This window comes from Paramisgurnus dabryanus, chromosome 15 (assembly GCF_030506205.2).
Source record: "Paramisgurnus dabryanus chromosome 15, PD_genome_1.1, whole genome shotgun sequence".
Lineage (NCBI taxonomy): Eukaryota > Metazoa > Chordata > Actinopteri > Cypriniformes > Cobitidae > Paramisgurnus > Paramisgurnus dabryanus.
The window spans coordinates 20,784,649-20,800,674 of NC_133351.1; the positions used below are offsets into that span (position 1 = coordinate 20,784,649).

General features: G+C 36.5%; 1 protein-coding gene across 3 annotated transcripts in view; it reads right to left on the reverse strand.

Annotated features, from left to right (window-relative positions):
- Positions 1-16,026, reverse strand: part of dgkg (diacylglycerol kinase, gamma) — a 145,144-nt gene that overhangs the window by 24,473 nt on the left and 104,645 nt on the right. For all 3 annotated transcript variants that reach the window (XM_065251459.2, XM_065251458.2, XM_065251460.2), the window contains one exon: positions 15,915-15,979. In XM_065251459.2, the coding sequence (XP_065107531.1) occupies positions 15,915-15,979 (65 nt within the window). The remainder of the gene's footprint in view (positions 1-15,914; positions 15,980-16,026) is intronic.

The following is a 16,026-nucleotide window of genomic DNA, read 5'->3' on the forward strand; positions in this document are numbered from 1 at the left end:
GTGTCTGGAACAACAAACACGTTTGCGTTTACACTCCCCTATGCTAATGCTGGTGTGACAACAAATATTACAGGACGAACTGAACCTTGGACTGTCAACAGATGAAACGGGCAAAAGCTCTTTGATCTATTCTAACTGTACACAGATGTACATTAACATTCAACAACACATAACATAGATAATACAAATGGTGCTCTAGTTTAACAGGTTCCAGAACCTGACCAAGTGTGTCTCAGCTGGGAGTCTCAAAGTTTATTTCATCACCTCTGCCCTACCTCAATCTGGTCGGCTAATTTTCAAAAGTTGATTTGCTGCAAAGTCAAGGCAAACAGGTGTGAAAGGACATGAGTGACAGTGAATTTGGCTTCAACCTTTATGGAGAAACCAGAGCCACCATCAGGAACCTGAGTGCAGTCTGACATCAAGAGGAGGAAGCTGAGGAGATTAGAAGGTGCCAATGTACCACAGCAGGATGAGATGAATGTACAATCTTCTTGTTGAGTGCATATGTAATTTTGAGAAGAGAAATAATCATCGCTGGGACTCAATTCTCTCTGTACTGTAAACGTGTTACATTTTCACTTTGGTTATGAAACGGGGCAATTTGCACTCATCATATGGTGACAACCTGTGAAAGGACCTTACAAAGAGGTGTATTGCTGATAATGACAACGCAATTGTTTACATAATAGACTGTGCAATGGGCGATTCTCCAGGTCCATGAGAAATAGATATAAAGCAGCTATATAAAGCGTACAATCCTATAAGAATAAGGCCATAAAGTATGGATTATGACTGACTTGAGGTAATGATGGCAAAATGCGAGGTTAGAAACCACCTTTTACAAGGTTATGATTATCTGAATTGAAAAATTGTAAGACAATTATGTGAAATGACAGTTTTTTACGATTGCTATGACAGATTTTTCAATACTTTTAACACAATTAGCACTACACCCGCCTGTGTGAGCTATACTATTAACACATTTCTTGTTGCTTTAACACAAAATGCATATAATTAACATAAATTTAACTTCTTTTACACACAAGCCCAAACAAGACCAAAAACAATAGATTTTTAATGTCAAATTTACAAATGCTTTCACACAGCAGGTTAAAACAGATAACATCATGTGCTAAACCTGACTTATAGTCAAAGTAAACAGCTGTTAATTTTATATATTGAAACACAAATATATTCTCTGTATTTTATTGCATTGGAAATGAAAAACAGCTGATTGAATCAATGCAAATATATAAATCACAGATGATTCCCACCTAGGAAACACCATCAGGTTCTTTCAATTGCATGACTATATGGTATACAATAGAGTAAAAGAGGATCTCTTTAGGTCGATTTTGTGTGGAAAAGGAACAATATGAGTAACCCAAAAATAAGATAAATGCCTGCACGAGTCATGAAAGACCACCAGGACAAGGTGGTCTGTTCCGCCAGTCCAACCTGGATGCAGTAGATGATGCATTCCTAGACAGCACAACTGAACACTGTCAGGGGTGCATAAGACATGGCAAAGGATTCTTCCCAAGATGCATTGCCAGAGACAATATCAGGTGTAATGTGAATGAGAACATTTGGCCAAATAGAAACGCAATAGATTAGATTTTCTTTTAACTGTATTCTTCTGTTGCTTTTTCTGTTTTGTCTATTTTTACTGTAAATGGCAGCAATATTGAATATGTTTGTTATCTTGCAGTAATGTCCAATTGTAAATACTGTAAAGTCTCACACATTTTTCACAAATTGTACATTCTATAAAGCTACTTTGAGATGGATGATTCATTTTTTGCAGCAAAACAAGCAAAATGCTTACATTTACCAAACTCAACCTAACAAAAATATAAAGAGAGTTCAAAAGAAACTGCAGTGCAAAACACAATCTATAATCAATACAATATACTGTCTGTTTATAAAGGTATACCTGACACATATAAACTAATGCAGTTTCTGTTTTTCCTTTGTGTTATGATTGTGTGATTTGGAATAACTAGTTGATTCTGAAACATGTTTACAGTGTTTTGGTAAACATTGTGAGACTTTAGTTTGCGATGTGTGATTTTGAGCATAACATTAACAATTTTGCCAGTTGTGTGTTGTTTTGGAAAATTGTTAGCAATCGTAAAAAAACTGTAAGTCTTTGGCACATATTAATAAATTATGCACATGCATTATGAAATAAAACACAATGTTTTGACAATGTAAATCAAAACTTTTGTACTATTACATTACAGATTTAGGGCTCTATCTTACACCCGGCGCAATGCAGCGCAATGCGCGACGGAAGTGTATTTTGCTAGTTTCCACCCTGCGCAATTATCATTTTCACGTTTAGCGCCACGTTGTTTTAAATAGCAAATGCATTTGCGCCCACTTTTTGCACCCATGGGCATTCTGGTCTGAAAACGAGGTGTGTTCTGTTATTATTTTGAGGCAACTAAAATAGACTACGCCATTGACCAACAAAAACCTGGTCTAAAGTCTAAAGTCAATGGCGCAATATGTTTTTTTGTTATTTAAAGAGCGCATTAGTAATATGCGCCTTTAAAAGGGACGCAACGCAGGTTTGCTTATCACATACATGAATGCACAGCAGCACAAAAACGCTTTTAAATATGAAAGATTAAAGGATTAAATGTAAAAGATTATTATTGAGTCTCTTGGACATAAATGAGGACTAATTATGAGACGTTAGAAGACAAAAAGAGCTGCTTCACCTGCAGCCTGGTAAGTAAATAAATGCTTTGCTTTAAACGAATGCATCTGTTTTTAAATGTTTTTTTTAAATGCTACCTCATGGATTTATTGTATATGATGACTCTGTACCTGTGGATATGGTGGGATGAGAAACATTTTTAAGTAATGCTTAAAAAAACTGACGGTGTCCTAGTGCTGAAACGGCTCTCCGCACGTTTGTAAATCTTTATCTCCTGTTTGTTACAAATAAAGTATTTTAGAGTACAAACCTTTTATTACATACATACTTACATATTTTTTGATGATATTGGATAGCCATACATTTACAGCAATTAACAACCTGCTTTTTTACTTCCATGACTAAAAGAAAACGGGTTTTAATAATAAATAACAATTTCAATACAAGTGAAAAACAACACAATTATTTAACATTAATCTTAAACTGGGTGTCTTCTTCTTCTGCTTAGTTTTTCAGTTTACAAAGTCCGTCATCTAAATAGGGATTAGACATAGCGCCAGCGCAACTTGCTTTTAAAGGGGATGAGAGCTGAGACTCTCATTGGTTTATTGCACGTTACGCCCAACATACTCCCATTAAAAAAAGGACCAACCCTTGCGACCATGTGCTCGGCGCACAAACCATTTTTCCGGTCGTTAAATTAGCAAAAGTGGATTCGGACACGTCCATTTAGATGTTGCGCCGAGCGCTTTAGACAATGCCCTTAGATTGTTGAAATAGGGCCCTTAATGTTACTATGTTACATTAGTTTTGAAAAATATAAAAAACTGAAATTTGCAAATATGGTAATGGCTACACTAAAGGAGGTCCTTTTTTTTAATAATATTTTGTTATTTCTGGCATCATTATAGTAACTTGGTCAAAACTTTGTAAATGAACAGCAATGTGCATAGAATGGTCTTCCCCGTGACACGATTTTATACAACAGCACAAAAATAACAAAACAGCACAGATACGCTGTGACCTATTGTGATATAATCTTTGTCAGTGTGAACTTGGCCTAATGAAGTTAAACATATAGGGGCAATTTCCCGGATAGGGAATAAACTAGTCCTAAACTAAAATAAATGTAAGAGCTGACCAAACTGAAAACAACTTGCATTAACATATTTTAAAATACATCAGAGGGCGGTTTCCCGGACAGGGTTTAGATCAATCCAGGACTAGGCCTTAGTTTTATAAGGACACTCAAGTAGTTTTACAAACATGCCTTACAAAAAACAATGATTTGTTGAGACAAAACAGTGGCACTGACATATTTTAAGATATGTCAGTGCAAGCCGTTTTCAGTTAAGGCTGCTCAAACATGTATTTTAGTCAGGGACTAGACTTGAGCCCTGTCCAGGAAACAGCCCCATCCCTAACTTCTAATGGTACACTGTTCCTTTAAGACCTCTTTCCATCATCCAATTCCTTAGTTTTTGCTTCAGCAACTTCGTTTTGTCAAATTAAGGGATTGCGAGCAGATTTGACATCACAATTAGACATGCAGTGCATTCTCAACAGGGTCAAGCTGTCTAACCTCATTAGCTAAACCTCATCTGAACACTCTGAAGAAAACTATTATGCCTAACTTTGCTCTTTTTCCACAACCTTTGGTATTATCTGAGCTTTGCAATGACCTTAAGGAAGCTGTAAGAAACAAACGGCTTCCTGTTTTGTGTCTTTATGTGCTGTCTGGGACGCCTGCCAAAAATGAACATTTTAACATGTGTGAACGACCACCTGTGTGATAGTTCAGAGACAACCACCAGAGACAGTATGAGGGACAGTATGAGCGACATGCTATAAAGACATTATTGAAATGTATTAATGAATTATAATCTTGACAAACAGACTCTAAAAATGGTGGGTTGTTTCAACCAATGATTAGATAAAATTAAAATATGATCAATTAAAACCTTGAATTATTCCTATTACACCCAACTATAGGTTAAAACAACCAAGCATTGGTTAATTTAAAGAAAAACACCACCATATTTCAATATTTTACTATGTTCTTACCTCAACTTAGACAAAATACATATCTAGCTTTTTTCAATGTGTTAGCATTTAGCCTAGCCCCATTCATTCCTTAGGATCTAAGCAGGGATGAATTTAGAAGCCACCAAACACTTCCATGTTTTCCTATTACATGAGTAGTTACACGAGTAAGTATGGTGGCACAAAATAAAATGTGGGTATTGTGTGGCGGAAGAGCACTTATTTTGCAGCACTTCGACTTCGGGTGGAGTAATATTGACGAAAGTTCGAGCGAGAGGGCGAGTAGTCAGGCGTGCTGATGTTACTGCGTGCCGAGGTCGAAGTGCTGTGAACTAAGCGCTCTTCCGCTATACAATATAATTTTCATTTTTATCTGCTTAAAAAATTCACCACACTTTGTGCCACCATACTTACTTGTGTAACTACTCATGTAACAGTTTTTAAATAGGAAAAACATGGAAGTGTTTGGTGGCTACTAAATTCGCCGGTTTGGATCCTAAGGAATGAATGGGGCTATGCTAAATGCTAACACATTTACGACACACTGTACAAAGATTAAATGCACGAATTGAAAAAAGATAGGTATGTATTAATTCGTCTAAGTTAAGGTAAGAACACAGTAAAATATTGAAAAATAGTGGTGTTTTTCTTTTAACCCAACTGTTGGGTTTGTACATATTTTACCCAAACACAGGATGAAAAAAACTGCGAGTGCAGTTCTGCGGTTTTGCTTTCTTCATTCAGGAAAAGTGACGTTGTACTTTCCTACATTTCATACATTTACCCTATTGTCTTGCCGAGATGTCATTTGACCTGACTTGACTTCCCTAAAGGTACTTGGCTAACACTTCGAAGTTAAGAATTGAGAATTTTTACTTTAAATCAGTAAAGAATAGTCACTGAGCCAGACCGTAAATAAAAAGAAGGAGTGACTGAACATCTTGTGCTTGAATGCACTGATGAATTGTAAAAGTCAAGACATGGCTGGAGTTCAGCACATAAGGGTGCAGATCTTAAGGGTCAGCGAACCCTTGCGTTCATTCCTCAAACACAAACACACACTACCATATACCCCTGCTGGTCATCAGGCCATGATAACCATCTCCCATAATCCCTTCAGAGACTGATGACTTTTTGACCCGTGAGATCTCTGCCCTTGTATCACTGTCTCAATCAGTCACAACGTAACTCTGTCCTTATCCTACTGATCGCAACTCTGATACAGCCTTCGATTGACAGCTAAAATAAGAGTGGTTTTAAGGACGGGGTACCGTGGGGGGTTAAAGATAAGATGTGAAGAACCTCTTGTGAAGGGAACATGAGAAGAAAGACTGCAGTGTGAAAATCCACACTGTAATCTGGCAACCCTGAGGATCAGATGGATCGATGAGACTGAACAAAATACAGAGCTAAACACACACATTTGTGTCTTACATTCCTTATGTCAGTTTTTGTGGCATCTGTCTATTAAAAATGTTGACATTTGAAACATTATAAAATATGTTATAAAATAAGTGTGTAATATATTATTTCAATGATTTCAAATCATATATAATCATATAATCTACTAATGATTTAAATTGTGTTATATTGATACCTAAACAATTTGACAGTAGTGTAAGAAAAATGTACATAATTCAAAAAAGTCTACATATTTTATTTTATTCTTAGATACACACTGCAAAAAGTTACTTTTTTACTTAGTGTTTTTGTCTTGTTTTCAGTAAAAATACATAAAAATTCTTAAGATGTATTTTCTTGATGAGCAAAATGACATAGAAAAATAAGTCTAGTTTTAGACAAAACATTTAAAATGTAAGCAAATTAATGCTTAAAACAAGCAAACAAATCTGCCAATGGAATAAGAAAAAAATTCTTGAATTAAGTGTTTATGAAGTTAACTTATTTCAAGAACATTTTTTCTTATTCCATTGGCAGATTTGTTTGCTTGTTTTAAGCACTAATTTAATAAAGTTTATATTTTTATCTAAAAAATAGACTTATTTTCCTAGGTCAATTTGCTCATCAAGAAAATACATCTTAATTTAAGAATTTTTTATATTTTTACTGAAAAAAAGATAAAAATACTAAGTAAGAAAGTAATTTTTTGCAGTGCATATTTAAAAAAAAATAGTGGAGTGGTAAATATTTTTAGGTGAATTATTTGAATGTATAGTGGTTGTAACATCATCGCTCAAATGCCAAATGCATATGGAAGTATAACTGAGTTATTAAAATACAGATCTTTATTTTCTGCTATCGATCAACAGCATGTAACTCAGCATGTAAGAGGACAACAAGCAAGTCTGTGAAAACACTGCTCAATGTCACCATACTGTGTGACCTTTACTTTATCAGGTAGATACAAATAAAAACTTTCTTTTCAGAAATAACATTACATAATCTGTCAATGTCAATACCTCTAATGCATTTAATGCCAGTGGTATATTGCGAGACATAAATTCTGCACTGTTTGATACAGTAGACAGACATAAATAAAATCTTTATTGCCTAAATAAAAGCCAAGCCTCCAATGACCATCCTCTAGTAAAATTTTTTGATCAAGGTAATAAATATCATGAGATTAAACTGTACTGCCACACACTTCCTCTGATCACATGTCCGTCAGAGGAAAAGGCCAAATATGGTCATGACCCAACCCTCCGTCTGTCTCCTCACCATGTGAGCGTGTGTTTCATAACCCGTAAGAGGTTGTCTACATTATGTCCATGCGAATAAGGATGTTTGTGTACGTTTGCTGGCTTACTCATTGTGTATTTTAGCACGAGGACCGTATGCGTGCGTAGGTGTGCGTGTGCGCAGATCCCTCCGTGTGCACATATGTGTGTGTTGCCGGGTCTCAGCAGAAACCCAGCGTGTTTGTGTTCTGGAACCTGTTGTTCCCTGCTGTTTCATGCTTGTGCTGGGGAGGGATAAATATACGCTTCCCCTTCTCAATATCTCTGGCTGTTGCCAATAGAGCAGCCCAACAAACCCATACCTCTATGCTCCTTACCACACACACACACACACACACACACACACATGCTGTGGAGCAGGTCAGACTTCAAGTTAGGAACACAAGCTATCCCAGAGCCGCTTACAATATGTTCCAGACATACATTCTCCTGAATGATTAAGGAATTATACGATACGTATTTAGATACAAAACAATAAATATGAGACATCAATTTTGCAAATAATTTTGCAAATAGTTTTGCTCACAACCCATACCCATTTTTTGTCTTGTTTTATGGTGCTACTTAGCTGTATTTTTTAAGTTATGAAGGTTTAAATCAAAACAAACCAACTGCAGTTGAATTGATATTAATTGGAATGCACAACCAAAAAACAAGATTTCTGAAAAATAAAAAAAACGAAACTCTTAATTTGTTAAAGAGGACATATCTTGAAAATCTGACTTTTTCCAAGTGCTATAATTGGGTCCCCAGTGCTTCTACCAATCTAGACAATGTGAAAAAGATCAACCCAGTAACTTAGTTTTGGTAAACCATTGTTCTCAAGCATGTGAAAAAATAGGTCACTGAAATTTAGCTCCCCTTGTGGTGTCAAAAGGGGATGATACCGCCCCTTAATCTGCACTATCCAACCACGACACTGCCATTTAGTGCAGAGATCAGCTCATTTGCATGTTAAAGGACACACCCAAAATGACATTTTTGCTCACACCTACAAAGTGGCAATTTTAACATGTTATAATAAATTATATATATGATAATTTGGGCTACAACTTCACATACATACTCTAGGGACACCGAAGATTTATTTTACATCTTAAAAAAAGTCTTGTGAAATGTCCCCTTTAACATTAGTAAATGCATTAGTTAGCTAACGAATGGTAAAATTTTCAGCATTTATTAATCTTTGTTAATGCTTTTGCTGTTCATTTTAGTTCATTATGAATTAACTAATGTTAACAGTCATAACTTTTGATTTACTGTATTGTTAAATGTTGAAATTAACATAAACTAAGATTAATAAATGCCGTAGCAGTATTGTTCACTATTAATGTACAATGCGTTAACTAAAGGTAAACAACTACAACGTTACTGTAACCAAAACATTTTTGGGAAATTTGTCTTGAATTGTCTTTTTTTTAATTTCACAGCCCAACTGTTTTAAGCATTAAACAAAAATTAGTAAAGTTTATGATTTAAAAACAAAGAGTCTAGTAAGACTTTAAAAAAATGACAAAAATTAGTTAGGATGGTTAAGTATTTTTAGAGGAAAAACGACCAAAGATTTTGATGCTTTACCAATGTTGTTTGCAAAATAATCATGCCAAAGCAGAGCCGGCGCCAGACCATAACTAACAGGGGGGCACATGGCTTCCAACTGGGGGGGCACGCAATAGCAACAATAACTTGTAAAAACAAGACATTAAAACAACAAATACAGTGCAAGCACACACTCATACAACTGGTACAGACTGTCAGCTCATTTCCCGTATAAAGTGCAAAAGACCACAACTATGCGCAAAACTATTAAACGTCGACCGCGGCGTGAGCGCAAGCTGAGCTCCGCTGCGCTCGCGCTTTGCTTGACGCAACAACAAACCGCCCTCGCACGGCGCAAGCCATTGAAATGAATGGGTTTCATAGCGCAGCGCACACCGCGTCTTAGCTTTAAAAAAGCCGCTTTACCATAATCACGTCGTAATGCTGTTAACGGTCTATAGCCATACTTCACATTTAAGCTTACGTAATTTAAAACAACGCTAACTTACCTTTAAAATAGCTGAAGACGGCGTGTACGAACATTAAACTTCCTTAAAACAGTGTCCTGTAGATTTGTAAATTCCACCTCGACCTCTAATCTCTGAGTTTGAGCCAGTCTGTGTTTGCATGAAGTCAGATGAAGCAGGCGGTGCTGATTCATTCTAAATGTTCTAATATCCATATTATACACGATCCATAAAATGCCGCGAAAAAACACGTTGCTAATAACAAGTCACAAATATGCTAAAGCCTAATGACGCATGAGACCCGGCAATACAACCAATCAGAGAAACTGGTCTATTTTAATTAAAGAAAACATATATCAACTATTTTTTCCTCATTTGATTACATTAAAAGTCATGAAACATTCAATGTTTAATTTATTTTAATTATTCTTGATATATATTAAATTAATAAAAAACTTTGTAGGGGGGCACAACAACCTGTTTGGGGGGGCACTGCCCGCGAATGCCCCCCCTTTGACGCCGGCCCTGTGCCAAAGTACTTTGCAATTGGACATAAAAAATATTTGTCAGTTCTGCACTAAAAACTTAAAAGGTGTAACCTACTATAAAAACATTAGGATAAAAAGTGTGGGAATGTAAAAAAACCCTCTATGCGCCCACCCCCCTCTATGTCCCACGACTGCCTCTCATCTTCATCCCATTGTTTGTCTGAGAAACTGATTGTCCACAGAGCTGTCATTGTTATTTTAATCAAAAAGACAAAGGCATCTTGAAGGTTTTTGCTTTTCTATAGGGCAATTTGACACCTCTTAATCCAAAACTTCCTCTGGCTGCCCCTCCGGGGGGGAGCGAACGCAGAGACTCGGCTCCATTGTGTGTTGGCGGTCATTAGCACCTGGGCTGCGGGTTCCCAGCAGACAGACTCCTGATGCCCTGCCATGCAGATCATAAGCAACCACTGATGTATCACACACACACTCATGTTCTAATGTAGTGTGTGGATGCAAACACATCCACACGTACAGTAAACTCACTCACGATGGCCTGCTATAAAAAATTGCATTATTAGCTTGCTTAAACAAACGATTATGTTATTTATGTCTAATCTATAGAATGCCGGTTAAGGGAAAATTCAATGAAGCAAAATCTAACAGATGGATGGATGTCAGATAAACACTAGCTTTATTCAAACACACACACACATGGAGGATAAATCGCACAACTCCATAGCAACCATTTTTACGTAGCATTTGGCAGCATACTGCAACACAAAATGCTTCCTCAAATCCTAAAATACTGAGCATGGCCCTCATTAAAACCCAACAGACTGACAGATGCACTGCCTAGGTATCCTAAATCAGGTGAACGAGGCAAAGCAGATGAAACTTTTGCTTTGGCGGTGTTTATATTGTGTTATTGAATGACTCACTCTGGGATTAAACATTGAACGGGATGAGAACATAATCCCATTATTCTTATTTTGGCTCTCTGTCCGGCAATTATTTAAACACAAACAAGTCACAGTGGACTGTACATTTAAGACTAGAAACACAGCACTGAGGGAAAACCACAGACGTGGCTGTTTGCCCAATATGGCATCATATTGCAACAGTTGCAACAACGTGGTGTGGAAATCGAGGTGCATGAGTTATGAACAACTGAAACATTAACTAGTTATTTCAGCCAAGCAGGTTCCATAATTCAGAATGTGTATGAGTCATTAATGTTTTTTTTATAAGTCATTAAAAAGCAGTGCTGCCGTGACAGTTTCTTTCTAGCATGGTAAACAGTGCGAGGGTGGATGTCATCTATTTTATGTAACCCCAGTATCCATTCGTTTTAGACGACCCATTCTCTGTCACACCAGAATTATATGACCTACTTACTGCTGACTCTTTAAAAACACTCCTGAGGGCATAGATTATGCAATAGACCAGACGAACCTGTTTTAGGGATTATTTTTTATGGACAAACTATTAGCATTATTATTTTTACTTAAATAATATCACATGAGCAAATGTGTTACTGCACTGATTTGTAGCTCTTGGGTGCCAACGGTCATTACAGCTGTGCTGTTATTCAGTACAACAGCATGCTTAAGTATGTGGGATATTGTTATTTTTATACAAAGATCTAAAAACAAGTTCATAAGTAATAAGACACAAGCAGAAGAGATATTGTACTGAAGTGTAGCGTTTTGCTTAACTAACGAAAATTGTCCCAAAGCAGATACCGACACTGATTGATGCAAACAATACAAAAATTATAATAAATATCAAAAAACCTTTACACACTGTTATATTATAATTGTACACTTTTCAATTATACGAATAATATACACACTGTTTTATGTAGATGCCTGGGTGAGAAAATGAACGGCATGACATTGTAAATGTAAAATGCCTGGAGTCTTTAACAAAAAGGTCCCCTTTTTAAAAAAGCTTTGCGGCCAAAGGCTACACAGGCTTTTTACAGCATTTCTCAATAGAGCCATCAAGCAATGGGCAGTTCAACTGACTTGAAAGAGATCCACATCAAAGACAGTTGGGAATGGGCTACTGTAAAGTGCACCAGGGGCTCAGAGCGACTCTTTCTTAAGATAAAACATCATATCATAAAACATCGAAAATGCTGTTCTAGAGTCAGTTTTATTGTGGAAAGACTTATGCAGGCATATTCTGAACTACAAATGTCTAACAGCAATGATGAGTGACTGACTGCCCATCTCATGCTGACGCATCTACAGATACACCACCACGCAGATGCATCCTAATCCGATTTACCTGGCACATCCTTTTCACTTTAAATAAGTGAGTGAAAATAACAGAAGCATTTAAAAAAATTGACTACCTCTCAATGATTTTCTGTTAACTCATCCCCCGCCAGCCATGTTTTGAAAAGTTGCCCTCCAGCATTATTTTTTGTAATTTTCACAGAAGTTTCACAAAATGCCTTCCAGGAAAATGTTCTTCTAAAAATATATAAACATACAAATATATCAAATGAAAGCACAGGCCCTCTGCGTTCAAAGAAACAACAAACAAACAAACAAACTAAAAAAAACGGGGGGGGGGGGGGGTGCTTTCATTCTAGCTATATTTTTTTCTCTGCTTATAAACTCTTAAATATGGGTAATTTTCTTTAAAAATACAAATCTTTTAGCAAAAATAATAAAAAAGCGGAAATAATGGCATTTTTGTGAAGGAATTTTGTTAGAGATCAGATTTAGAATGATTATCAAAACATACACAGAGTTTAAAATGAGTAAATAACCTTTTGCTTCAGTTGTTTATAAATTGGGTAAGTCTAGTGGATAATCGCGGTATTGCAAATTAACATACAAATTCATCAGGAATTTTTTTTATGCAAATGTTTTCTCTTGATCGACGAGATAACTCGTCAATGGCGGGGAAAGAGTTAAGGATACATGACACACGGTCTGGCCACACCCACACGAAGCGAGACCTTTCCCTATCCAATCTTATCCAAACCATCGAAATCGGCTCAAATCTATGTAGTATACATGACAGACCAGTATGTGGTGCTGTAATTCTGGCATAGGGATGCACTAAAAACAGAGAAGATGACTTGCAGCATGTGCATAAACGTTGTTATTGTCCATAATCATTTTTTGCTCACCGTAGTAGCAAAGGAGCAGAAGATTTTGCTTTAGAAAAGCTAATAGGCTCCCTACCTTCTGCAGCATGTACACAAGCATGTAGTTCGCCATTGTTGTTGTTGTTACATGACGTAGTGGTGTCTGACTAGGGTCAAGACGTGGGTTGATGACACTTTTTTTTCTCACAAAATATACAGATTTGCTGTACACACGAAACTGCAAAGGTTTCATTTTTGGATTTGTTCACTACGTGACCCAAGTAAAAAAAAGCGGTTTCAGGCTCCCAAAATGCAGATACACTCTAAAAATGGCTGGGTTCTTTTGACCCATAATGGGTTAATATTGGACAGAATACATGCTGGGTTAAAAATGACCCAATATTGGGTTGTTGTTATGCAACCATGGGGTATAATAACCCAGCAGTTGGGTTAAAACAACCCAGCATTGTGTAAATTTTAATCCAACGGTGTGTCCTGTCCAATATTTACCCATTATGGGTACAAAAAACCCAGCCATTTTTAGAGTGTACTGTACAAAATGTTTACACATACAGCTAAACGTATCTCCGTGTGGATGCCGTAACATTGAATAAAAAAGCTCTATTCAAACCAACTGTACTCCAGCTATCAAAGAAATGGAAAGCAAGCCAACATTGTATGCCTGACATTGGCCCAGGCAGCTTTAAAAGACAAATAAGACAGAATGGTGATTCATCAGGTGTTCCTTGACTGAATGGAAGACTCGTTATGAAGGCCATATGGTAGAAAGTACATTCGAAATGACATCAAATTGTGTTTGAACAAAGTTTGTTTAGACCGGATGAGTCAGATTTTAAAATAATGATATCATTTGACGTTTTATAGAGGAGACTTGCATCTTGCATGGTAGATTTGAGTACAAGGAAACTATTCGTGGCATTTCAGCTCTTTAACAGGGTACCCCCAGGATTGTCAACCCTAAATTCAAGGCTTTTTAAGACCTTTTTAATACCACTTCAAATTTAATTTAATACCTACATCGCACCCATTCGGGTAGAATAAATCATTTTAAATAATGTAATATACCTCAAATAATTACTATTTACAAGTGTTTGAACATTCATGACAACATGCCTCTGAAAGGCTGAGTCCAAGGCCCAAACGGCCTAAACCTTATCTTTACCCAACAATCAAAACCAACAATCAAATAGATTTAATAGATTTAAATGTCTTTTTATTGTCAATTTGAAAATCCCTAAATCAGGGATGGGTAACTGGAGGGCCAGGGGCCACATGCGGCCCTCCTCTTTATCTTGTGCAGCCCGCCACGTTTTAATATGACCATTATGTTGGAGAAGGTAATTTATGTTAAAACAATAGTCTTGTTTGATCCATGAAATAAGCTGCAAACCAAACGATAACACAAATTTTAATGTATTCATTTTTTTTTGCTGTTTAATATAGTTAAGATAATAACAACATCTAATACCACTCATCAGTAATGCTCTGAACCAGAACAATACTGACAAACAAAATTAACCATATTATGGGAAATGAAACAAAAGAAACCTCAAACACAACAACAAATTAAAATGTAACGCTATTTTGACCCTAAAAAGACAAGAGATCTGTTCACTGCACCAAACAAAAAACTGGACACAAGCTCATATATTATATAGATATATATCTTTTCTGTTAATCTTTATACAGGACCATACTAAAGTTTTCTAATGCTAACTTAGTGTGACAATGTAAATATGTAGCCTATAGTATATATTGCAAGATGATATTATCTCATTAAACAGTAAACTAAATATATAATAGCTTTCAAATTTGCGTTATTGTTTGCAGCTTATTATTGCATGGATCACACAATACTATTGTTTAACATGTAAATTACCTTCTCCGACATAATGATCATATTAAAACGTGTCTTCTCTACCTAGATTTAATAGAGACGGATTGTGGAACAGCAGATTATGTGTATCACTGATTAAATCATACAACCGATCACAGGTGCTTGGACACCCGTCATTGTCCCGCCCCCACAGTCCCAAAGTCAACTTGATCGAGCAAGTGCGTGTTGTGCAGCTGCGAGCGCATAGAGAGAGTCGAGCGGGCGCTCATCCCAGCCGTTACTTTATCATCTCAGCCTTTTTACTTAACTTTTAACTTTGCTCGCGTGACTGCATTTCTGCGCTTTGAACAGAGGTGCGCTCTCGGGAGGACGTTTTCCTGCGCGCAAATAGTGTTCTGTGAACACGCGGGAATTGTGAATGCTTTCCCGCGAGCGAATAGTGTTCTGCGCGCTCGCTAAGATGCTTTTACGAACATGGATAGTGTTCTGCGCTCGTATCTATCACTCGCGCGTGGTTTTTGTGTACGCGAGCTTTGTGTCTGAATTAACAGCATGTAAATCTATTGATCATTTGAAAAATTAAGACCTCCGTGAAAAATTCAAGACTTTGAGGTGAAATTCAATACCTTTTAAGGCCTTAATATGGTAAAATGAAATTCAATACTTTTTCAAGACTTTTAAGACTCCGCGGGTACCCTGTTTAAAAATGGTACTGGACTACACGGTGTGTCTGGAAATATATCCAATTATAACATTCTTCATCATTTGATCACCTTATTTGCAACAGGTGATTAAATCTATAACAAGCCTAATTTACAAAGAAATAAATAGCAATGACTTAATTTAAATATGCATGATACTGGGAAATAAGCACTTGACATTTACTAACTAACTACAGGTGGCTAGTGAATATATCGGAGGTTTTTGCAAAATTATTCTGTGCCATTAATTGTGTGTATGATAATGTTAATTGTTTTATTAACATTTCTGTTCACTTTCTCTCCATATATGCTCATTTAAAAACATGAATGTTCTCTTACCTGCTGTTAAACTTCTCAGGATGTTTCTCTCTCATCAAGTGAAAGCGATGCGCGATGGATGCGTCCTACAGAAAACAAAAAACACATGTTTACCTTTTCACGTTACTTAACA